At 39.3% G+C, this 26,702-nt stretch overlaps 1 protein-coding gene across 2 annotated transcripts in view; it reads right to left on the reverse strand.

The window, feature by feature from the left end:
* Positions 1-277: 277 nt before the first annotated feature.
* Positions 278-26,702, reverse strand: part of ASPG (asparaginase) — a 47,841-nt gene continuing 21,416 nt past the window's right edge. Inside the window, exons 7-16 of one of the 2 annotated variants that reach the window (XM_075150955.1) lie at positions 25,870-25,982; positions 24,215-24,400; positions 21,152-21,265; positions 18,009-18,128; positions 16,824-16,919; positions 15,769-15,932; positions 9,273-9,359; positions 2,772-2,871; positions 2,391-2,449; positions 278-707 (exon numbers count right to left, since the gene is read on the reverse strand). In XM_075150955.1, coding sequence (XP_075007056.1) covers positions 2,396-2,449; positions 2,772-2,871; positions 9,273-9,359; positions 15,769-15,932; positions 16,824-16,919; positions 18,009-18,128; positions 21,152-21,265; positions 24,215-24,400; positions 25,870-25,982 — 1,034 coding nt within the window. In that variant the 3' untranslated portion in view covers positions 278-707; positions 2,391-2,395. The remainder of the gene's footprint in view (positions 708-2,390; positions 2,450-2,771; positions 2,872-9,272; positions 9,360-15,768; positions 15,933-16,823; positions 16,920-18,008; positions 18,129-21,151; positions 21,266-24,214; positions 24,401-25,869; positions 25,983-26,702) is intronic. The other variant, XM_075150956.1, reaches the window with a different exon arrangement.

Raw genomic sequence — 26,702 nt, forward strand, 5'->3', positions numbered from 1 at the left:
TAGCAATCTTGATTATATTCCGGTCAGGATGTGGGGAAGATGCTATTAGAAACAAAACAATCAATTCACTTAGACAGTCCCACAAACATGCTTTATGGCATCTGCCTCCTACTCATTTTAAGTGAGGTTTTATAGTGACACATTGGTGAAGATTAGTACACAACTGCAGGCAGATGCCCATGACTGATTCAATTGTTTGCACTGACACTCACAATTGCTGTAATTGCAACTGAAGTGATACAAGCCATTGCAAAAAACAGACAAAGTGAAACCAACATTGTTCCTCAGAGATTTTATTAGTTGAAACCCAGAAATGCACAATCCACTGTTTTTTCTTGGTATGAATTCACCACAGCATTTCCATTTGCTATGCCTGCAATACTGTCCTCATTGATTTAACATAAGAAGATTCAAAAAGGTCTCTTTAAAAACAGAACTTGTACAGTAAAGGCAATACATTCTAGCCTCGCTTGTTTATAAAAATTTCTTTTGAAAAGTGATTAAAAGATAAAGCAGTAAATCATTTTCAGACAATCAGTAAGAACTTAATGCGATCCTAAATAAAGAACATTTCTAAGCTCTAGCTTTCCTGTATGCTCCAAGTGCAGCTACCATTGTTCCTTTCCTCTTTTCCTCCCATAACTGCTTAACACCATTAATGTTCAAAGCTGGTATTTCTGAAGAGGAGTGACCATCTTCTATAACCTCTGGAGAAAGAGAAAATGGATGTTTAGAACTAGGCAGCATCCAAAACCCCGAGAAGAGATTACCTTGTAGCCTGTCAAGCAAGTTCTCATGCGGTACTGAAGACTTCCTTCAGACTGCCTACACTAATGATGGCTCAGTCCAAAGGAAAAGAGATGATTCCATGTAGGAGTTGAGGATTTAACACATTCACTCCCCACTTACAAAAGAAAAGTGACTCTTGCAGACATATTTCACTGAAAATGGAAATCCCTTTGCAACATAACCCATATTCTGAAGGTATTTTTGGCGTCTTCATCCTGGACACTGAAAAACTTCAATTTAAATGCTCGAGACTGTGATTTTATCTAATCCTTCTATATCAGCTAAAAGCAAAGAAAACCCAAAACTTTACAGGAAAGCAAAAAATGCCTGATTCTGTCCTATTTTCATTTAGACCAGTACATAGTGATGAAAAAATGCTATTGTTCCAGTTGCAGTTCCCCACTTAAACACACATGAATTCACTCACATTGATCAAATGGGGGACGCACAAGTGGCAAGGTAGCCATGGATGCAGCAAAACCTTTAACTAAATTTTGTGTTAATTTTATTAAATAAAGGAGATCATCTCCTCCCAATATTTAAATTGGTATTAGACTTGCCAATATATTGGAGAAGAGGTATCTAAATCAACAACGTATTGCATCAGAAATGAGTTCCGAGAAATGAAAGGCAAGTGTTTTAAGTGTCTCCAGTTACAGCACAGCATTGGAGAGGGTCAAACGCCCAGACAAGTTTCCTATAGAGAGACTTGTCAGATCTGATGCTTTGAACAGGAGGTTCACACCCACCTCACGCGCACACAGCTAGGGAAACACACGTATGTTAGCAGCACAAACGAGGGTCATGCTGGGAGTTCATCTCAGAGACAACCAGGCAGCTACACCAGGTCTGAGTAAGAGAGGGGCCATGGCACTGCCCTGTCCTGCGCCCGGAGAGGGAGCAAGCCCTCGGCAGAGCTCTCTGCTGAAAGGGAGCCTTCTGCAGTCTGTGTATGTAGTACAACTAACTCCTGTCTGTTAAGAATCTGCCCCGTGTTTCCCGTGGTGGTTGACTATGTTACACTAGAAGATGGGCTGGTGTAAGGCGCTCCATTAAAAGCTAGAGGGAGAGCACACGTGGAAACGCTGTAGGCACCACAGTAGCACCTCCTGAGTGGGAGGCTGTGCAGCCGAAAGGCTGTGATCGCCTCGCAGCTCTGCTGGAGAAGGGTACGCTCCTGTGCTGAGGGCACGGCACCCTGAAAACCAGGCCTGGCAAAGTGCCTGATAAAAGGCATTTCCTCTCTAATGCAGACAAGACAGGGGAGCAATTCATTGCAACAGGCCAACGGAACAAGACATTGCTGCCCTCAGTGGTTTTATTTTGGTAGCATTTAGATTCCCAACCAAGTTCAGAACCACTCTGTGGAACGCACCATAAAAAAGCACTTCCAGGCTCAGGCAGAAAGAGGAATAAACATTAGCCCCACTCCACAAAGAAGGATTAAAGTACTCGGAGTCATATCAGAAACTAAGGCAGGGACAGCAGCTGAACCCAGATGCCCTAGGGTGAACTAGGACTTAAATACAGAATCCCCCGTCATACATGTATATGCTGATCCTTATACTTCAGAAATCTAGCACTTGAAAATGAGATCTTACCTTCTTTACTGCTTTTGTCTAAGGAAGTCAAGAACCTCCTTATGCCCTGTGGCCTCTGCCTGTAAGTAGAAACATGAATAAATCCTGCCATCCTGTGCACCAGGACATGCAAATACTTACTTGTGGGAAGTAAGAATATGTTACCACAAAATAATTAAAATCCAATTTAAATTTTAATTCCTCTGACATAGATGAGAAAATTCTGGCTCCAACAATTTATTACTTCGGAACAGCACCAGACTTGAGTTAGTAACAAACTCTAATCCGGTTTATAGTCCCCAAAGCAGCATTTACTTTTCCCAAACTAATATTATCCGACAGCGTGCGTTATTACTCACACAGCTAGCACGCCATACGGAGTACAGCCGTATGCACACTTACTACTTGTAGGGGATTCCTGCCATCATAACTGGTTTGCTTCAGGTCTGCCCCAGCTAGGTACCAGGCATACAGCCCATCCACATCGCCTTTAGCTGAAAGGCTGGAAAAAGAATAATTATTATTGGTTCTAAATCTTTCAGTCCATTTCAGTGTGCTCCTGGGTCCTGTCAATTAGCTCAGCAGGCAAACGCTGAACCAGAATACGCTCAACATGGCTGCCAGGGTAGAGAGGTAAGGAAAGGAACACTATTACAACAGCTTTGAATAGCTGAGCAAGCAACACAGCTTGATGAATCAGTTCCTTAAATTAATAGGGCTGTGTATAAGTACTTACAACAGGCTAGTTTCACATAGTGGGTGTGACTATGACCAAAGGGGAAAAAAAGTCATGCAGTTTCATATTTCACAACACAACATTTATCTCATTAAATGAGTTGGGGGGAGGGCAATGGCTAAATCAAGATGCAGCTGAGTAAGTGAGAGCACAAGCAGATGTGCTAGCAATCAGCATGCCTTATTTAAAACCATTAAGAAACCCCCTTCACAAGTTTGCTATCAGAAGTTATGACAGCATATTTATGGGATATCATTTGGACAGTAACACAGCGACATTTTTTTGAGTTTTATAAGATAATTTGTAAGATTTAAATGGGCAGCAAGCAAAAAAAAAAGCTTTTTAAAGATGACCGCTATCTGCCATGTATAACAAGCAATAGGAAGGATGAAAATGAATCATATACAAATAAATGAGTTAAAGTTTTCAGAGGAATGTACACCAGATTGTTTCTTTGCACATCTGCTGTAGTCTCATCCATAATACTTAAGGTTCATTTTTATTTTGATAAAAGAAAGGCTAACAGCCTGTACATACGCAAAAGCATGATCGTCTGTGCTAAGCCTCCACTGCTGGCTGAACTGACAGCAAGGCTGGGAGCACTACCTTCAGTTTTCTCAAGATACCAACATCTGTCAGGCTTCAGACCTGAGCTTGCCATGTGCTTGCAGATTTTTTCAGCAGAACCACACCGATAATCATCAAGTGAGGTTGAATCTCATTAAGAAAGGGGGAACCCTCCCCAAACTTATTAAGTTCAGAGTTTGCTGTGTTAAACAGTGCTCGCTGTGGGGGAACGGCATACTGCTGGCAGCAGGGGTGGAGGACAGTGACGGGCTCCTGGGTATGACAACCAAGCCAGGCAGACCTTTGGAGAGTGGAGAAGGCTGGAAGATGCAAGGGGTTGATAGTCAGGTAAGCTTATGGAAGAAACCCCGAAAGCAAGGCTTTCTGCTAGGCTGAAATCACTTCTCTGCTAGGCTGAAATCACTTTTGTTGTTGATTAAATCTCTTTAAGTACCTGAAAAAATGTTTTCAGGGGAGTGGAAGTCTCTAATTGCAGCAGTCGGAGGAGAAAGTCAGAGAGGCTTTTGCTTGCAGCAGTCCCAGAGGTTGGGCAGGAAAAGGGAAAGCAAACAGTCTCTCTGTATTCCTCCATGCAACCCTACCATCCTGAGGCAGGGCAGAAGACCTACAGCTGGGGCCTTTGGGGGACAGGGAAGGGGCAGTGGGGTGCTATGAGGTTTAACAGTGCTTCAGTCTGACATCATGAAGAAAAGGATCAATAAATCATTAATGAAAACTGCCATCACAAAAAAAGGCCCCTCAGAAGCAATAAGGAAACAGAGGAAGGCAAAGGTGGTCTAACAGGAAGCTCAGTAGGAAGTCCTTAAAGAAACTGCAGGAAAAAGTAAGCATTAATAAAGAAAATGTGTAAGCATTAGTAAAGCAGAGAAGAAATTGCTCAGCAGCCACTTCTGGAACACAAGAATTATCTTTATTTACAAAGACAAGTCTCTTGCTGTCGATACTGGAAGGTCCCACAATTAAGGAAAAAAAAAACAACCAAACAAAAAGCCTACCTAGCAAGTGAGAGTTACAAGCGTCTCCAACACTGGACAGGAAAGCACTGTATTTGCCAAACAGAATCTCATCATTCAGCCATGTGCAAAGCGGAAACCACTTTGGGCAAAGACTAGCACATTTAGAAATATTACCAACCTACATACCGAGGGCAATTCAGCTAGCATCACTGTAAGCAACAAACAAGGACTACTGCACTTGAAAATTAACTGCCTAATAGCACATGTTCAGAAAGAGCAATTTAACCCACATTGCCAGAGGCCAACACTGTGAAGTGGTCTCTTTCCGTGACATTAGAGCAATCCAGATACACAGAAGTATCTTCAATTTTGCAGCAGCCATTTACTGGTTAAGTGAGAAATGTATTCTATGGGGATTGTGACCCAGAGAACAAAAAGTGATGTAGCTTGCGAGAAAATTTAGATACCACTCTAAATAGAAGATACCTACTCTTCACTAAATTGATTATAATCAAAAACACCAGAAAACATTTTCTTCAATTCCAGATCTCCATAGTCAAGCCAAACACATCTGTATTTCTTTTACACACTGTAAGTGTACTTCATATAGTCAAATATATACATAGGACTTCTCAACATACGCTATAGGGACCTTTGCTCTGTATTTTTCTCAAAGATATTTATGCCAGCAATTCCAACTACAAGTGCATCCTCTAAGCAATAAGTCCATCATTTTTATCATGAAATGGAATAAAAATAACTTCAATATACACTTAATCAGGATGTTTAAAACCTGCTTTGTTGACAAAGAACTACTTACCACATTTTACTAAACTCTGACTGATACTCTGACTTTTACAGCAGATAATCCCAGGTATGCTGCCTATCAATACTCTTGCATTGAGAAAAAATGATTATGTACCCATTTCACAGTTTCAGCACGGCTAATGTAGCCATGGTGATGACAGAGCTAAGAAAACACGGATAGTGATAATGCATGATGATTTTGTGCCTCCTGTCACACTAGCATCAAGCAAACTCAGTTACAGGAGCTGCTGTTTAAGGGGTGCCCTGTTACTGTCAAGGTACCAGGAGCGAAGCTGCTCAGGTCTCAGAGGGTTTAGAAGGACATGGGCCAATGCAGTTCTAGATCTGGGAAGTAATAAGTACAGTGAAATGACACCTTGGGGTTCCCTCCTGCCCCCTCAGGTACTAGTATTTCATCTTTCCCAGGGACACAAAGCTCTGCTTTTTCAGCGATTCTCTTTTTTCAGTGTCTATATAAAGCGATCAGGAAAGACTTTCTTTTTTTTAGGTGTATCATCACCCTAACAGAAAAGAAAAATTTTTTTTTCTTCCTTTTTTTTAAATGAAAACCCTCAAAAAGCAAGTTAAAAGTCCAGCACAAGGCATGGTTTGTTCTATCCTGAACACATTTAGGAGTGCTGCTCTTAGCTAGTATCTCCACATCTCTCTCAGTTGAGACAGACTTCTTTGAAAGACAGCAGACATTAGAAGCTTGGTCCTAATTCCTGCAGAGGCATATTTATCCTTTCTCCCCCAGCCCCGCCCCCCCCAAGTTTATGTTAAATTCTGAAAGTTGCTGATTTTGAAAGGCTGCATCCTTGAATATTATATCATATCATTTTATGAAATCTAAGAATATGAAAGAGAAAGCTGGTTTGGCTTTAGGCCCCTATTTAATTTTGTGAAGTACAGACTATCTCAATTATATACAGGCTTTTTTCCTTTAAAAAACAAACACAAAGCAACTGTTTACCAACTCCAGAACTTGACAAGCCTTCAGAATAAGTCTGAGTGTCCCAATTTATCTCATTATGGTTTGGTTTTGCAGACAGATGACAATACTACTGCAATATGAGAAGAGAGTCTGACATTTTTAACAGATTACTAACATTGGGACCTCTTTCTCATTTCAAAACAAAGCCATGAACTAGATACCAAACATCACCAAAGTGATTCTAAAAATCAGACTAACACCTCTCACTTAAAAAAAGAAACTAGCAAATGAAACCATGAAAGATTCATTAACTAGATTATCTTGGCTGCACCTATGTGCATCTTCACTTCCTACACAAGAGTTCCCGCTGATACTGTCCCAACTCTCAGTTCTGGTTGGTATTCCTTTCCCTCTCAAACATCACCAATGCCAAAGGAGCACATTTATTTTTATTTTATCTCCGAAGTCTTCCAACTGAACTGTTCTAGTCTACTCTAAAATCATGAGTCTAAACAGAAGGAAGCTGAGGAGACAGTATTAGAACACAAAAATCACTGTTCACGGTGTTTTATGAAAGCCAGTTTATTTGAGGATAGGTAAGTAGCAAGGGGGAAAACATGATTATAGTTTCTAATTCAGAGAGAAGTGTATGGGAGAAAAAAGTTAAGTTAGCTAAGCGCAGGAACCCAGAGCTTATCAGAAAGCAAGCAGCTTTGTCCTTCTAAACCCCAAGAAGCTGACATATTGCCTTGGTGACAAATTCAGACTGGTACAAATTGCAGCTTAAGGCACATTACAAGACAGAAGAGATGTAGGAAAATAGTTCAAATTAGACATAGGGAAGATGTTATAAACAGCTTGTTCTATAAGCAGCTTCACCATGTGAACACATTGACTGCCATGAAGGTGCCAGTGCCTGCAAAGGGAAGGCTTAAAAGGAGGAGGTAAGAGGTATGACAGAGAAGTGAGCCCAAGCATGCTGGAAAAATCAGTCAGGTCATCTGAGGATACTCCAGAAGAAGTATCTGAGACATTTTGGCAGGAGGACAAACTCCAGTACCTCAATTTAATAACTTTTAGGCATCTGAATAATGCTCTGTGGAAAAAGTCCACTTTGGTGGATAAGACTACGCCAGGCCCTCTAAAACAGCAAGAGGAAAGCAAGCCCTTTAGCTCTGCAGGAGCAGTGTATGGAAGAGCCACCATTCACAGACACTTCAGCGCTGTCTTGAAGCCTGACCACTGCCTTAGGCTGGCTGCGCTCCTGGTACATGCCGTGCAGTGACGTCTGTCAGTGGGCATGCCTCTGGCTGCGGATGCTGCTCCAAGCTGCCGGCCGGCAGAGAACCATGGCCCTGGCTTCTGACCTGCACTGAGGTGGGAGAGCCTCTTCCCCTCCCACCCCGAGTACGGCACTCCACGCCGAGTCCTCATTCAGCCTCTGCACACACGTGCACTGCCGCTCTCTGTTTGGAATATTTACATTGTTTTTATACTAAACTTATTACCATCAATGCAAGTTCAAAATATCTTAAATGTTTATTACTAAAATACCAGCTTTGAACAGCAGGAGATCATGCAATACAGATGCAGGGTGTACAGTCCTCCTTAAAATGCTGTAACAAACTGCATCAGAACCACTTTTTGTTTAGAGGACCCTTGTTCTCTTGTTTGTTTTTTTTTTGGACATACTATTCCCAGGTCAGCTGGCCAAACTGGTTCTGCATGTGGCACCAGGGCTAAGTAAGGGGCCAATTTATTTGCAGAGGAACGCCATTCCCTACGCCACTCCTCTCGCCTTCTTGGCAGATGGAAACTATGCAAACCAAGGGTTTAGTTCTGTCCTATCACTTGCGGTGCCCTGGGAAGCGCATATTTTAACTTCACAGTAAAAGTCTTATTACCCAGTCTCCTCTGAGAGTGTTACGACAACGGAAACACTCCAGCTAGTATTTCTTGATTCCAGAATTACTCAAATGATAGAGTCTAGTCTCTATATAGAATACACATAAGCTTTACCTTGACCTTATATTTTTCTAGACAATATACAGCACTGGCTGGTTCCTACAAGTCTCATGGTTTCCTGCTAAGTCCTGATATAAAGGCCGGTACTCAGGGTTTTTTGTTTTTGAGAAGAAGAAGAAAAGAAGAAATAAAGTAAAAACGATAAGTAATTTTAGGAAATACATGAAACTCTCTTACAATTTTCAGAATTTGTAATTCAGGACCAGTACTGGAAAAAACAAAATCAAGCATCTATTTCTTTTCATAATATATATCCATATCATTAAACCACCTTATATATTAAAAGCAACTGTATGGAAAGGATATAAGAGGATTATATCCTCTTAAAATTAAATATAGAGACGGCGAGCAGTTGTTCAAAAGTTTTGGAGTTAATCCTATTTGTCTATTTGATTTAGTTATTTTTAAGAACGATGTTACATGCTACTTAGAGTAGAAGCCATTCCCATATAAATGAAAAGTGGATTTTAAGAAAATAAAAATGATGCACTATATGCAGCTTTATTCTCAAACAGAGATGCTATGAGATCACACCTTGCACAGCTTCCTCCTCACCCTTCCTCAGTGAAAGTGCTTGGAAAAAACGAGGCATATTTGCTTCCAGTTCACTTATCCCCACAATACTCCCTACTTTGGAGCTCTCTTGAGTTACTGGGGCTCCGACACAGATTCTTAATTTCATCACTTCACTTGTTTCCTCATTATTAGTCTAGCATAGAAATAGCCATGTCATGTGCCAGGGACCCAACTGTTTCTTGGACATTGTCTACAGACTGTTCTCCATTCTGAGAGTCTCTTCTGAAAAACCATCCCCCTCCATCCAATTTTAGGGCCACCTCACCTTATATCACATTTACCTGCAGAGTATTGTTCCAATGTTCTCCAAGTCATGGCTTGAAAGGTGCGCTCCCGTTTCTCGTAACAAATTAATCACTTGTATGTGCCTTTATGAAAGGAATAGAAAAAACGGAGAAAGTGTCTTGACCGATAGTTTTTTTTCCCCTAAAGCCAGCATTACTCATATACACAGTCAGTGAAAATTTTTATGTGATATTTGCCACCATCACAGAACCAATGAATGTTCTCCAAGGTGACAGATGTAGTAAACAGATCTGCCCTCCCTATCAAAAAATCATTCACATACTAAGTTCATGGAAGTGTTAAATTCAGCTCTGAAAATGAGAGGGATGCATCCCTTTCTCTTAAAAGAAAGTTTATTTTCTTTACCTTAGTGCTAGCTTAATTTAACACTTGAAATATTAGTGATTGAAATACATGCAAACAGTGAGGACATTTATTACATAGCATCAGTCCTGTATTTTACAGAATACAATGCCCATATATACCAGTCTTAAATAAAACATATGTCTTGCAGATAAGCAATGAATCTTTAGGTTAATGTAGAAGGTAATCAGGTTTTTAGGGCTTCAAAATTGTGGTAAGTATTCTTATAAACCTCCCACAAAAGCACACCTTTTCCTAACCCCTTCCTCCCAATACCTTTATTATTTATTTCCACCTGGAGTTTTTAGGAGGTCTTCCTTGTCCTTTCCTTTGAGATAAAGGGACGAATAGATATTTAAGCACTACCAGCCAACTCCTATACCTTAGTCAGACGCTTGAGAAAGTCTATGGAAAAGGCTGCTCTCTAAAGGTGCTGTCGTGGGTAAAAGATAACATGACAGATGAAAAATGTGCGAAATACGTTTTTCACAAGTGACCTAGTGAAAAGTTTAGAACTAGGTTCCAAAAGGAGGTGACAACGTGATCCTCTGCTAAACAAATGATCTAGTTCACAAATCCAAACAGTTTTTTCCTCTAGAAAGAACATGATGACATCAGTAGATTAGGAATAGTTTCATAGTTCCTCTTTTAAGCAAGTTGCTATACAATAACACTTCAAAATAGAGAGTTAGGCATATAATTGTAACAGGAAATATATGGGCTTTCCCAGCCCATTACCTAAAAACTTTATCTGTATTAATTAAAAATAAAAAATAAGCTCACATAGATGTTCTGCTTAATCCCTTGCATTTTCTTGGAGGTAGCCATGGTAATCCCTTGCATTTTCTTGGAGGTAGCCATTGGCCTCTCCATTTTAGAACTGGACTAAACTGCTTATCTAATCCCTCTGCTTCTTTTTAGGAAGCTCCATCTTGAATAAGAAGTTACTTTACAGTTATCCATATTAAGCCTATGTAAGCTTATATGTTTTATATAAGACCTTAATTTATAAATTAAACAAAGAACTGTACAGATGCTATAGGAATCATTTTGCTTTTCCAAAAAAAGCAAGGTTATTTAACCTACCAGACAGATTTATTTAAATTGTACTTTGTTTCAATTGGCAGCCAAAAAAAAAAAATCTTTCTTTGTTTCATGGCAAAGCATTGCTGGAACAGCACATGCCGCAAGTTTGTTCAGTTATCTAAAATATTTTCTCAGGTGGGTCCCTTACGACATGGCTAGTCATCCACAAGCATCTCCTTGAGCCAGCAAATAATGGCACGGCTTCCTATTTTTCAATCCGTGGTGAAGAATGAATTCTACATGTATGAAATTTTTAGTTCAGTCTTAAGCAGAACAGTAATTAGCTGAAAAGAAATTTGACCTAAAATAGATTAAAGTAGAACATGTTTGTTGACTCAAGCTCACACGGGGTACAGAACTGAACATGGGGAGTGTCTGCTTATTCTCCAACAACTGCCCTGGAGTATTCCTCATTTCCCACCTTATACTCGAAATCACAGCATGAAACTAGCACTTTTTAAAAAAAAAGCTATGCTATGGGACAGAACTAAAAGATAAAAGGTAGCAAAGCATGTAATGTTATGTGGTATCTTCCCTCAATGTGCTCCCCCTATGAAGTCCATATCTCTGGATTCCAGAGAAGAGCCAGGCTTTTCTTTTCCCCTATTGTAACTATCTGCTCCTCACTGGTAGCAAGATTCCCTCCAGAAAGAATTTCATGTCCCCTCTATGCCACACAGACATTACTACTCTGAGTGGGACTCTATAAATCTTTGATACAGACAGATTTGGGGACGTTTACCCCACACATTTAATACAGCAAATTTAAATGAGGAAAAAAAGTGGTTTGAAATAAAAATAAATCTTTAAGCATTGAAACTAACAGTGTTTACAATAAATGCTTACAATAAAACATTTCTAAATAGAAGTACAACGTCCCGATGGCAGGGAATCGTTCAAAATCATGTTTCTTGGTATGGTGGGAAGAAGAGGACATTAAGTGCTTGTTAAGTGAAGGGTAAGGGAGAGGAAGAATAGAGACAAATAGTAATGTGCAACTTAAAAGTCTTAAATTTAGTACTGTGACTATGAAAAGCAGATCTTTCCAAGAAAGCAAATGGACCACCTCTTACATTCCCATCACTCAACGTGAAAACTATGCGGGAGGGAAGTCACACTACAGCTTGTTCCTACTTGCACCCAAACAGTATCTACATTCTGCAGAAACTGAAGCCCTATCAAGAGTACCACTTCTGCTGTCTTGTACCTACCACAAGAGCATTACTCATATTTCAAGAGGCTGGCTGTGAATTTTCTGATACTGCTATGTCTTAGGCACATGAGAGGTATTTGTCTTTAGAAGTTGTTTCTTTAAGTGCTGCTCTCCTGCAGCCTAACAAGGGTCACAGTTTAGCTGATCTGAAGTTCAGCTGATGTTGTGAGCCATGAACTTCTTGGCCATGGTTCAAATGTGATTCCCATTCTAAGGTGACAGCACAAACCAAGAGCAGAGCAACTGCTGGACAATGAAAGTTCAAGGTGTAGAGGGAAGGCCAACGTCACCACGTTAGCCCGGGGTGCACCGCTGCTTGTCCAGTCTAACCCCATCTGATAAGCAACACCATGAGGAGCTATTGTCACCTGTGAACTGTTCCTGACTCTCCCTTTTCTTAGCGCGCTCTGTTACCAAACTGTGGCTCTTGGTCAAACATAGGCTATAGAAACAATGCTATTTTGCATACATTACTTCAGTTAGCCTTTTGATACTACCACTGTCATTCATTTGCTCTCTGAAAGAAAAAACAAATAGACAAAAAGTGTTTCTAGTGTCTCCTCCCTGCTAGATTCCATTATTGATAACACTGGAGATAAAACCCACAATGTATACTAATATTTTAATGGATCAATAGCAAAGTAAATGATTTGGTGTGGTCTTCAACATTCACTGCTATGAGCAAAGTTTGAGTTCCAGCTAAAGACATCCGAACTGTTACTAGTTCGCGAGGGCTCTGGATTCACAGCAATCAAGGTGCCGTACAGTACGTATCGTCTTAGGCCTTGTCTTGGCAGACATTTATTAAAAGCGAATCAACTTCAAAAGGAGTGAATCACACATGTGAAATTAACACGCATGTAAGAGTTTGCAGGATTGGGGCCTTAGGGTGCACACCTTCCACCAACTCTCTTTAAAGAAATGCAGGTGTAATGTATATCCAAACTTGACTGGCTTCATTCTTTTTAATGCTTGCTCCCCTAGCAACTGGAATGGTTATGGCAGGATCAGCTTAGTTTCACTTGTTCGGTTTTCTGCATTGTATCAGTGGGAATTTTATGCTCAAATACTGTAAGGACAAGCTTCAGTGCTCTCCTGGAGTCAGTGGTGGTTAGATTTTCACTCTGCCTTAGATTTCCTGAAGTAATGTAAATGTAACCTTGCAAAATATCAAGTATTTAAATTCATATTTACGTGGGAGGTAATTTTACTGCCTCTAATCTGATGTTCTCACAGCACTGTACGAGCAACTCCCCATTTTCAACCTTTTACCACTGCTCTATAAGTAAATGGAAGTGCTTTTACTACATAAAACATACACAATTTTTATTCAAGACATTTTCCTGCTTAGAGAGTTTCTGTTATTAAAAAAATATTATCCTATTGTTTTGAAAATGAATTATCCCTTGAGGGTACTCTAAGAAATTAAAGGAAAGCTACTAATTTTGATATGTCAAGCAACTGGCCTAAATTAACAGTGGTCTATTTAGCTTCATGCATAAAGTGAATGAGACTACATGCAAATTGCAGAGTTACAAATGAAAAAGTGGAAATGCAGTAGTTTATTTCTTATTTAGAAAGGGACTCCACATTTTACCCATCTAAAGAAACAAACAAAGAGTCACTTAAAGTCAAAAAATTTAAGAGACTATCATTGATATAGATCAAGTTGCTGGTCTACCAGCTGACAGTGCTATGTTAAGAAGCTTTTAAGAAGTGACGTAACTCCTGATCATCTTTACAAATTATTAAATGGAAAAGAGATATCAGTCATCATTATATAGGTTTGCATGATAGGTTAAAAGGCAAGCCTCTGAGAAATGTGACATAAAAAACTGGAAGAAAGCTATTTTTAACATGAGTGGATACTGTACTGCACTTAAATGCCAATTAAACGAATATTAATTCTTAGAAAATGGGATTAAGCTGATGCAATATACAGTAAAATTGAGAAAGTTACAATATTACACAGTTTAAAGCATTGACTGCTCATTAAGATCAGTTTTCCCCCTTCCCTCTCTGCCAAGTTTGTACACTGCATCAGGATAATCTCTTCACTTTCAGCACGCAACTGTTTAATAAATAGAATTTAAATATTTCTGTAGCAGAAATCTTTTTAGCGGGTATCTAATTATGCACATATACAGCTGTCTGATCTTTACCATTCTCCTTTATATGCTTATCAGTGTGAAATGCAGTGTGAGTACACAGCAGATCATAAATACACATTTATGAGATTAGTTCTAAGTCAACTCTTCCTCTCATTCCGACAGTAGAAACAAAAAGAGAAACTGAAAATGGTTATGGTGCAGTTTCCTTTTACAATTCCCTATATCAAAATGGGTGTGCAGTTTTAAAGAGCTTAAGAGTCATAGTAGGAGTCTAATATAGGAGTGGCAATGCTAAGGAATCCAAACAACAAGCTCATGTGAAATTCCTCAGGCGGTAGATGGGTGTGGTAAAAAAAGTAGGTGCCTGATTTGCAGGAACATCTAATGGTATCTAATGCTTTAGCATTTTCTCACATTGGACCAGAGCCACCTCTGTTCAACTGCGGGGTTATTTGTTTGATTGCTGTTGGGTTTGTTTTTGCTTTAAGATTTTAAGGGTTCGCCACTGAAGGGCTTATATATTCATGAGATAAAGCAACAACTACAAAGCCATACGGGACCGTGCAGTAGGTATGGCAATAGCCACACAGGACTTTAAGTCTCAAGTTAATAGAGCCTGTTGAGTTTTCTACATCTGGTCTTTGAGACAGAAAAAGCCTTCACGTTATTCCTGCAGCCAATGCAAAACCAGGACTGTCAGACCTCCCAGGGAGCTAACTCCAGCCTGACAGACCAGGTGAACTTGTCAGCATTAGAAAGCTGTAGGAATATTTGGGGACAGACATCTATGAAGACCATGAAAATTCTATCACTCCAAGCTCCTTTACAGAAAAAAAGCTTCTCTCCTGCCATTATACAGACTGAATATGAGATAAGGAGCTGAAAGTGGATCAAAGAAACAAGAAGAGATTAGGGCATGCAGCTTCTAACACGTTAGAAGACCAATGGCTCTATGAATCCCCAGGCTATATAAACTAAGTGTTTTAAAATTAAATTTTGATACGTGATAACTCTTATATTCTGCGCTGTGGCCATTTCTTAGGACTACACAACATGGAAAAGACCGGTAAATCGCATATCCATGACTACCATTCAAGAACTGCTGACATCCAGAACAGGAAGAGGAAATCCACAAAGCAGGCAGAGCCATGCAGCCATCCCATATAATTATGAGTGGGCGGAAGGGAAAAATCAAAAAACCAGTCACCCAGCAAGAGACTCAGGAAAGCACTGGTGGAAGGGAAAGATTAAAACATGTCAACATACCGGTATATTTTGTGCCAATTGAAACAGTCTGGTCTTGATGAGAAGGGGGAGGGCAGAAAGAAAACAGGCAACCCTTGGTCCTGCATTCTCACTTCTGACAGTCAAAAGGAGTGATCAGTTTGGCTCTGTTTTATAAGGAAGCCTCATAACAAAGAGTGGAGTCCTGAAATTACGGACAAAGTCTTGGCGGGAAGGCAGCAATAAGTTATCCTATGCTAAAATTTTGCACGCATACCAAGTTGTTCGCTTTCATTTCATATTATTTTAAAAAATCTTTTAATTTAGGCTAGTCACATCCTTCAAAATGAAGCTGGTTTGTGTTGTTTTAACTGCTGTCATTTACACATGATTGCTGAGACAAAACAAGACCAAAACACAGGGATGGACTTTAAATCCAAAATGATAGAAGGTTTATAAACTTTACATAGAGTGGTGTATAAATTATTTTGTTACCTGAACGTGATCGCATTCATCAGTGGGGTAGATCCATATCTGTCTCTAGCATAAACAGTTGCGCCAGATGTCAACAAATACTCAACTAATGGTAAATGCCCTTCAGAGGCTGCAATATGAAGCGGAGTTCGGCCATCATAGTCTCCACAGCTCAAGTTTCCACCCTGCAAAAGGACAGATCCTTCACATGCTAAAAAGATAATGGCTGCACATTAAGTTGTTAGTACAATAGTAGAAGCATACACCACATTTTAATTCTGCCACCAAAATGTTAAGCTTGTCGAACTTACTTAAAGTTTATCTTGTAGCATTGTTTTAGCACCCATAAAGGTATTTATTCCACCTTCCACGTTCCCCCTTTACACGTATTCTCATTACAGCCCCTTCAGATATGCTCTTTATTGCAGTATGCCATGCAGCAGCTTTGTGCCTACAGTCTGCTAATTTTACTTGTCTTAGTTTATTGTTATTTTCAAGATATATTTATCCTTTCTCGAGGCCCATTACTAAAGTCTCAAGAGTAGGGTAAACCAAGGCAAAGAGAAAAAAAACAGAGGTGTAGAAGATGATACAGGGAAATGCCTGTTTCTTTTTTCAGGTATAACCCAAGCTAGAGCTATGGGGAGAGCCAAAAATCCTGAATTAGCACTGCACTGTGTTTTGCTTAAATATAATTTTCAAGTTCTTTTTTTTTAATCATGACAGATTTACATCCAAAAGCTGGATACTATGAATATGCATAAAGAAAGTTAAGCGAAAGAAAGCAGCACAAACCATTTTAAAGTGTTCCAAGTTAGCAGATAAGAACTTGCATTTTAATCTACCTGTATTTTCACAGTTCAAAAGAAAATGTAAACAGCTGAGAACCAGATAGGGGAAAAAACATACCAGTTTTGAAAGGCAAAGACTGAGGAGCCTAGAAACCAACAGTATTAGTCAAAGCACTTTGATTCTAAGACTTAGGTAGTTGCTTCCCAGTGAGCATAGCTTCCTCCCATCATTTACAGCTCTATTTAAAAATTCGTGTTTTGTACAAACTGTTAATTTTAGATTACCATTTCTGCTATGGCTCTTAGTGCATCTATGTCACCCAGTTTAGCTGCAGCACAAGCCAAAGGTGGAATTAATGCATCTCTTACGGCTTCTAACTCCTGAGAAACAAATAAAATTAAACATTTAATATCAGGCTTGCCTCTAATATGATTATGTCCAAGTCACAAAAACATTGCCCTTGCTTTCATGTAAAGTTTCCAAATTAGTCATTTGGTTATTTAAAAATGGTAGCATTTAGTTCTTGGAAGAGAAGAAGTCTCATGGTTGTTTTACATTTTGTCGGTCTCACGTCCATGAAGATTTATATTCCTCCCTGGCAACACTACAATTACCTGATATCTATATATATCATTTAAGGTGCATGCACTAATTACCATCTCTCTGTACTGCCGTAGTTACACATCAGTACAGTATGAGAAACAGCGCTGGTAGGAGTTGGAAAAGACCGTATATTCCAGTCTCCTCAAGACTGGATCAACTTTATTCATGTGATTCCTCAGATATTTGTGCAACCTGTACTTCCAAACCTCCACTGACAAGCCCCATAGGCCCCCTAAATATTCTCCCATTTCTCACGCTTACTAAAGAACAACCATACATTCAGTATTCATTAGCTACTAAAAATCCCATCTTCCCTGAAACCAAGCCAAGAGAAAAGCAAATACTTGTATCTTACAACCAATACTATATTTTCTGATTTTCCAATTGGGAGGGACTAATATTAAACACCACAAATTACGCTTGTGTAGTGCTTCCTTAGTATCAGCCTTCTATGTCTGCATATACAATTAAGCTATTTTACCCATTATTATTTGGATTGCTCCAAACTGTCAATACATTTGACCACAAAAATACAAAGCACTTTTTCATATCATTGATACCCTGAATTACAGCAACCGTCTGAGGCTTGTTATTGCAACCAGCCAGCCAAGAAAATAAACTCAAGATGGGGCTACAAAGAGGAAAAAAAAGAAGTTAATATGTTTTTAATTAAAAACATTTTAATGTTATGCTTGTCATTGTGGCCTTTCTCCCTAACCCAACTGGTTAGCTGGGACACTCAGTACTAAAAAAAAAAAATAATGCTCCAATTTTTCTTTCAGCTTTGCTGTTCATCTTTAAGCTAGGTTCATTTAACTGAGTTTACAGCTTTACATGAGTTCAATTTTAAATATGTAAGTATATACCTCTTTGCTGCTGATACTTAGAGATTTGGCAATCACTTGAATAAACTTGCTATCTCTCAGAGAGATCTTGGCTCCTGTGGGTACAACAGTCATTTCTCCTCTTAGATTCTCACTCAGCATCTGAAAAGCAAGCAATCAAATCCTTTGTTAGCAGAGGAAAAATATGGTAGTAGTCTAATAAAAAACCTTAGGATCAAGTTAGAAAATTGTTTGGAGGAATTATGGAAACTAATTGAATGCAGACAAAAGATTAAAGAAATAGTTACTGTCCCATGAAGATTGCAAGTTTAAAAAGACAAAGGGGGGGGGGGGGAAAGGACAGGCAAATAAAACTTTCTTCCAAAGCAAAGAAACCAAAATAAGCACATAACAAAACACCCCAATTTCTAGACTATGCAGACAAAAGTTCCCTAGTGGGGTAAGCTGCAGCCTACTTAAAAACACAAAGATAGTGAGTAATTAGCAGAGTGAGGCTGAAGACCAGAATATTCTGAAATGGTGCCTTTTGCCAGCATTCCCAAACCTCGGTACTCCTACATAGGCTGTGTACATAGGGCTCAAAACAAAGTTCATTGCTGCCTGTGGATGGTCATGTATTTCAATGGATTTTCAAACAGCTCCAATAGGTCTGATTTTGTTAAAATTTGGCCATAGAGCCAGCTTTGAATGCAGAGGGTCTACAGTATTCAGTATTATTCAATATTAAAGTAGGCGTGTAACAGTTTGCAGGATGGGTGCATCCAATACAACCAGGAAAAAAAAAAAACAAACAACCCAACCAAAGGTCAGCCAATTCATGTGTAGAAAGTGCTTGAACATGTCAATAAAGAAAAGAAAATACTCCAAAAGACAGGTTCTGGGAAATGTGGAGAACAGAGAGAGAAGCCAGTCATTAAGAAAAAGCAACTGGTTTCCTCAATTCTGACAATTTTACATTCTGGCACTCTTTCACGAAAGGTTGCTGATGCAGCTATAAAGCACGTAGTTATTTCAATTAGAATTTTAAAAAGCAGGATTGTGAAAGTTTGCAAGAAACAGATGTGATGTTGGAAGGAGGAATGCCCCAGGTTTACTTATGTCTAGGCATGCCCTTTATTAAAAAAAAAAACTCCAAGCGCTGACAACACTGTAGCTGTCTGCTGGAAGAGTCCCATGTACATGTAACTCGGAGGATACCAACTGCTTTGGCGCACTTTTAGAGTTTGACAGGTTGAGATCATTGCTTTGCACAGGTAACCTTAGCAATTGGCACCTGTGCTAAATGCACCCAGTGCAAAGCCCTACGCGCCTTACTCAGTCCTACCAGCTCTGCAGACATTTGCATGTGTCTGGGGGCACATTCCTTGCTTCTTCGTGTTGAAAGAGAATCCTAAAATAACCACGCCAGCTTCAGGAGAGCTTCCGTCTCTTGGGAGACTATTGTTTGGTGATATGTTTAGCTGAAGATATTGCCACAGACAACATATTTCCAGGCTTTCTTCTTCTCCTGGTCTCTACCACTCATTCCTGCCCAGGCAATGCAGCATGCTGCTCCCTTAGTTGTGCCAACACAATTGTTTGTGGGCCTGTACAATGAGTCAAATGAGGAAACCGATCCTGCTTAACTCAAAGAAATTGCAAAAGTTATTTTGTTTTTCAAACCATATAAAGGAGGTCCCAGCACCTCCACACAAAAACTGTGTAGCACATTCTGAAGGGCAGCACATGAAGATGCAGGAATACCTTGTGCCAGTGGTACCTAAAACGTCCTAGTCACCAAGTCCTCACCTGAGTAAGTCAGCTATCTGGATCAGCAAACTGGATCTCAAATTAAGTTTTAACTCAAACAGCTAGGCAGGAAGCCAGCTGGGAAAGCTTCTCCCGTCCCAAGTCAAATAATCCTCTGTGCAAGAAGATTAAAGTCTGCATTAAAAAAACAGGCTAGTATACCTATGTTCCAGGGTCAGTAAGTGTACCAAAGGGGCATCAGTGAAGAGCCTGGCTTTCTGAAGTGTATATACACAAACACATGCAATACCACCACTCTTCACACAGCATTATGTCCCCTGTCAAGCATGTTCTTGCACAGAGTATGTTTTGCCATCCTCACTGAAGAAACACATAGCTCCTCCTCCTCTCATTTTTAAGAGCCAGGGCTTCAGCAAACAACCGAAAGCTCAGAGTCTGAAACTGTTTCTAAGCACAGTAAGTGGTATTTCCAGCCACCCCACTTATGATCATAGGTATCCAAATATGTTTGTCTCAAGAGCTGCTACTGGTTGGAAGATATTGAGCATGAAATAATGATCAAATTTGTTTCAGTTTTAAGAAAAACAAAACACCATCATAAAATACACATGTGCATGCAGTGCTTAAGTCTAGAGAGTGACTCATCATGATGTCATCTCCCAAAGTGTCAGGATTATGATTTCACTGCATACAAGCATAGAAACACATGCATTCCTGCAGACTGCTGCTCCCCTATCTAATTCAGAGCTGTATATTCCTTGTATAAAAGGAATATGATATATAACTATATAATTTGAGGAAAAAAGCCTTGATTAAGCACCAATGAACAGCAAGAACATTGTTAAAGGGGTTATGATTTTAAAATCAGTTACAATTCGTTCTCAGAATAATCCTCCATTTTTTATGTATTTATAAAGTGTATCTCCTCTTAGAGAAACAAAATCTAACACTGTCATGAGTGATGCTGTAAAGGAAGAGGCTGTAGGCAATACTTATTTTCAGAATTAGCTTTGTGTGAATGAGTCTTGGACGAAATCTTTACTACACTAAGATCAATGACAAGATCTTTGCTGACTTCAGTAGGGTTGGGATTCTGTCTCCCAATGAATTCATGTCTCCCAATATGAATTTCCACAGATGGGTTTTTAGTACAGAAATGTCCAAGATGGCATTTTTATGGCTCGGTCACGGTCTTCCCCTGACTTATGCAGAGAATTCTTTTCTCTCCCGATCTACATACATTCATTTGCCTAACAGTATTTTCCTTAAGGAAGAAAACACGTGATGTTCACATTATGGCTCTGGAACCAATGTCTTTTAAATGCAAGGGAGAAGCTCAAGGCATTCAGCTAAGCAGAAGTTAGCACAGTAGATGAGAACGTTAAAGCCTTTCAAGGTCACACTGAAATATTTACCTGCCTCTTCTCCTCCCAGCTAAGCTTACTCTTGCTGAGTGTGTATGACAGTTTAGTTAGGGCTGCCTCTGGTGTCATATCACCTCCAGGAATTACTCCAACATCGGCGAGAGTCTGAATAAAAAGGAATAATGATTCCAATTAGCATAGCATTCAGAAATACCCACGTGAACAGAAAATGTATATGAATGATGAGTAACTACACAGAATACAGTATGCAGCCATGCCTCTACTCTCTTGCTCCTCCTACTGCCACTGTAATTTTTGTAATTTTAGTTATCAAATACCAAGCAAATACTAGAGCCAGCTGAATAAAGATGACTTTTACTTTAAATTCCTTTTCATGCAATAACATTGAAGAATTCACCCAAACGCTTGCCACGGTCACTTACTACGCTAAAAGGGAAAGGTTACAGGTCCGTATCAGCTATCTGCAGAGTTGTCAGATTCCCTTTATTGAAAAGCTGCAGTTACTCTGTTTTAACCCAGTGGCATTTTGAACATTGCCAAGTAGGCTGTTCTCACACAGACATATTTACCATTCTTTTATGGGGCATTGCTTTGGATGAATTCCAGCACTACAGTGTGCTCACAGCAGGAGTGTTTTCAGATCCTTTTAGGCTGTGCTAGCAGTGTATGATTTAGAACATACAACTAAAATATGTAGTTTACACGGTTCTGATAAGAACAACTGAAAAAGATTACCTTTTTAACTTATATTTCTGGTAGTTATAAAAAATAAACTATCTGAGCCAAAGCAAAAAGCAGAAAGATTTTTGCTATGATCAGCAAGCCCCATAAGTGTACAGTGAGCAAGACACCAAAGACAAAGGAGATTTCAGATCTCTTGTCACTAAATTGTACCTGGGCAAACACTCGGGCTTCTCTAAACCACAGATCATCATCTTTGCCATAATGTGATGCCTCATAGTTAAGCATCTTGCAGTAGGTTCTTTACACTGCATTTTACTTTTAAATACCTTGTATATAAACTTCAGCTTTGAAACTTGTAGTGGCTTAACTAATATTTTTAGCAAGATAGAGCCTTAATCAGCTCATTAACCACCTCCAAGAGCCCCAGACTAACATTTTTAAAAGTCCCATGGGAAAATAGATACAGAGAAGGTGAGAAATACTTTCTGTACTGCAGAGCTTGCCAAAGAACAGTTAGGGCTTTTTCAGCGGGTTTGAGAAAGAGGAGGAGGAAGGGATTTCCCAGCTTCCTTCCTATACCTAAAGTCCCTTCAATTATAAGTTTCTACTGTGCAGATGGATCAGAGGCCAGACATTCCGTTAATTAAAACAAACACTTCAAGGGAAACCAGGGACTCAGCTGACCCACCTGGCTAGCTTGAATGAGTAAAAAATGGCCTAGCCATATGCAGAGACCTGTGAAAGATTTTATTTAAAGAAAAATCAAAGTAAAGTTAACATTACAGCAACTTTCCAGCATTCACCCATGATACTTCCTCCATTGAGCAGTTCCTTATGAAAAGAAGGTGGCAATGAAAGAATAAGCATGAAGTAATTTTGTAGGACTTGGCTCTGTCAGTGTTCTCCTCAAAAGATGCCAAGAAAACAGGGCAGCCTCCATCAATGGATGCTGAAGCAACATAATACATGCTCCATATAAAAAGTGGAAGCCACAAGTGAACACTTACAGTGGTTCAGTAAGACCTGAACAGAATTTTTCAATTCAGCATATCAACAGTCTGGATCAGAGTGCAAAAAGCCATTTTAGAGGTGTCTACTTGGAGAATCTTTTAACCAGAGCACAGAAAAGGTTTTTTCCTTCCTTCCATACATTTTAGCAGTTCAAGCAGAAAATCACATAAAAGGTAGGCTTCATTTTCATGTTGTTTTTCAAATATGTTTGGTGTTTTTTATTGACTTAACTGCCTTCTTCCTTCCGTGTGAACTGTTTTATATAATCCATGTATTTACTCAGAGCACACGATCTTTGCAAAAGTTAATACTTCCCAAAACGTCTCCATTAAGTTATGCAAAAGTTTTACCAACATCCAAATGATTGCCTGTATCAGAAAATACTGAGTTTAGATACTGGAGAAGTGGAAAGAAACTCCTACAATCTCCTCCTCTTTCTCCTCAAAACAGACTAGGTGTTCTTGAAGCAAATATAATCTAAAGCTGTGTCAAAAACAATGTTGAAAGAGGCAGGTTTTGGCACCAGACTAGAGTATCTAGGTTTGTCTTACAGTCATTGAAGAGGCTGGCTCTGCCAGACAGGTGGTTGCTCCCAACAAAACCAGGTGTCTCAAACAGGGGGATGAGTCACCTTCTTGGCTATTTAATGGCTAGCCTTTTTATAAAGGCCAGTTAAACCAGCTTCCTTCACACTACCACATGCAACACATACTCTTATATGGCTTTGAGCTCTTATTAGTCCCAGTGATGTCATGTCTTAATATACAATTGAGAAACTAACTATAAAATGCCCTGAATATTAACAGTATCTACACAAAGTCTGTTTTAAGCTAGCCTTCATGGGTTAAACACAACTGATTTCCATTCTGCAAGACAGATGCTTCCTTACATACTGTTCTCCAATCTGTCACTGAATTCAGCTGTACTTCCAGTCAAAAAAAAAGGGATTTGGAATATTGCTTGGATTTGTAGGCTTTCTTGATGTTCTTACATTGTAGCTAAGTAACTGCCGGCCCATCAAATACTACTTTATTTGATCATCTGACCCCTAATCTATCTTCTAGCTCAGTGGAATCCCTTTAGGACAGATACTACCAATCTAATGCAAGGTATCCTGGAGTGCTGCACACGGCAAAAGCAAGCAATCACTAATTTGGGATTTGAGCTGACTGTTTCGACCATTCCAGACTAAGAGTAACAGGATCTTGTTTGCAGATACATATTTAAATGCTTCCAGCTTAAGATTTTTCAGATATCGTTATTTTATGAGCAATATCTTTAGTGTTTAACAAATCTGGTTTTATACACTGGGACTACTAGAAGCATACAATCAAGTTGTATCAGTGGGATGTTTCTTTTACACAGCAGTAGATTCTGAGATCATTGCACAACCCTTACCTGCCCTGTCGCATAGACCGTTTTAACGGACCCTCGTAAGCACTGCGTACAGTTTAGAATCACTACTTTTCGTTCAGTTGCTTTCTTCAGTTCTTCCAGCAAGTCTTCTCTGTTGTTTGGGGCATTGCCACTTCCGTAAGTTTCAAGTACAATGCCCTCAATTGGAGGCTGAAGAAACGCTTTTACCTGTTTAAAAACAAGCCAGGGAAGAAAGACAAAAGATGTGTTTAAGTCACATTAAGATTTTCATGTACGGCACAGAGTTTTTAAAAATGGTCTATTCCTGTTATAGTCTTACAGATTCTCATGTCCTCTGTGCTCCCCATTTGCAATAACTGGGACTGTAGAACAAGCTTTAAAAAAATGAGAATTTCACTCTTCAGCTTCCTTTAAAATTCCTAGAGGGATAGATTTTAAAATAAACTATTTTCTACAGTCATGACCTTAGTGTGAAAAAGGATGCTATTGTTCAAGCGCCATTAACAGGCTATACTGTTGCACCATAGTGGAACAAAAGGGTAGATTTACACTTACGAAATAAATGCAGAATTATTAATTGAGATTAGACACTCACCCCCCCCACCCCCCCCTCTTTAGCAAAGAGTTTTGTTAACAAATGTCTGCCTAACTAAGAGAGAGAGTGTCTCACCTTTCAGGAAAGAACATTCTAATGCAGCCTGGAGTTTTTTTAACTCAAAACTCAATTGATTTAACTCAAGGTAGAAGAAAAAGGAGGCACTAATTCATTCTGGGCCAGTTGTTAATGAGGTAGCTATTGTGGCTCACCGTAAGAGGAAGCCTAGCAAAGACCTCTTCCTAGAAAGATGTATTTTAAACAACCTAGACGTTTCCTTGCTGATCACATATGCTAAATGCAATACACTGTAAGCCCCCATGAGGCTAACTATGCAGTTGGAGTTTTATTGCAAATATACCACCCCTCTGCCTTTCCATCTGTTCATATACACCTAAAAAGAATGGTAATATAATTGAGGAGTGCTGCTTAAACTACTGGATTCAATTTAAGATGGCAACAGCCACAAAAGACCTGTCAATTTAATGGAACTAGTATTAGACAAAAATATAAAGACAAATCTACCTAAAACCAGGGTTCTGCAAAATAATTTCTAAAGACAAAAAAATCCCACTTCTCATTTTCAGCTCTGTATGAATGCTGAGGGTCATGTTAACCATCAGTGTGAGACAAAATGAACCTTAAAAAAGAAGCATGAGCTGTAGAAATAGTCACTCTCCCCTCCACCCACCATATTGTGTATTCCTTGACAAGATATCTATTAATATGCCTCAATATGCAGCGAGAGAGCATTTCCATGGTCACTGTAGCCTGCACCTGTCTAGAAAAGCACACTTGACCTATTTAAGAGCCCTGATAAGAAATAAATTTTAAGTTTCAGAGCTTAGGCGGTTTAGACAAAAGATATTTGAAAAGCTTTTATCAATAGTTTATGGCATATGAAAACAGTCTTTGAATGCTCTGATAGTCCAAAAAACATTTATCAGAAGAAGACAGATCCTTTCCCTTCCCTTCAAAACCCCAACCACTGCTATAACAATGCAGCTTCCCTACTTCCACTAACTAATCAAGTATTTGAGCATCACTTCACCCTCTTCCAAAACGAAGTGGTGACACTTACAGCAGCAGCAGTGATTCCCGGGAAGATTCGCAGAAGCCCAACATTCCTGTTCATATTGGTGTGAACTCGAAATTTCTTTTTGGTATTGGCTTTCCACACCGTTTCCCAGTTTACTGTTAAAGAGAAATGGCCTTTTTAATTTAATATTAAGACATAATATTAAGTACACTTGTAGCACTTCATACTTACAACATTATCTTTAAAACTCTTTCTTATGTAGGGGATTCATGAAAGACAATGTATTTTTGAAAAGAGGAAATAAAGGCCCATTTAAGACAGCAGCCATAGCAGCTGATCTAACACACCTTATTTATTAGGTACCACAAAATATGTCTTCAAGGCCACATCCAGGTCAGGCTCAACTGTGTTATGTTTTAGCTTTAATTCTAAAATAGTCTAGATTCCAAGATATATCAGTACTGCTCATCAATATTTCTAAGTTAGTGCTCTTCAAGGAGATATTTAACATGTATACTTCAATTTAATAGCATTTTATAGCAAAGACTTCCAAAATGGGTATTTTAGTTCAATGCCCATTAGTGAACAGGATGATCAATCAGACACAAAGCTGTATACCTCTACTACAACCTCTTCAAAAGAGAAGTCTGATAGCTTTGAAAAGCATCCAAGTACTAGACCTGATGGGTTCACGATGTTGAACGTGTCCTGTTAGTGCCAACTCTCCCAGTTCAGAGTGCTGAGAAAGCCTCAACCAACAGAGCATAGGCATGCAGGTCTCGCATAGGTGAGGTATTTACTTGTCACGCACTGACCTGAACTTCATTGTTATGTAGTTGGCCTGATACCAGCCTGGATTCATGTTTAGAAAACAG

Source organism: Calonectris borealis, chromosome 5, assembly GCF_964195595.1.
Source record: "Calonectris borealis chromosome 5, bCalBor7.hap1.2, whole genome shotgun sequence".
NCBI classification, from domain to species: Eukaryota; Metazoa; Chordata; class Aves; order Procellariiformes; family Procellariidae; genus Calonectris; species Calonectris borealis.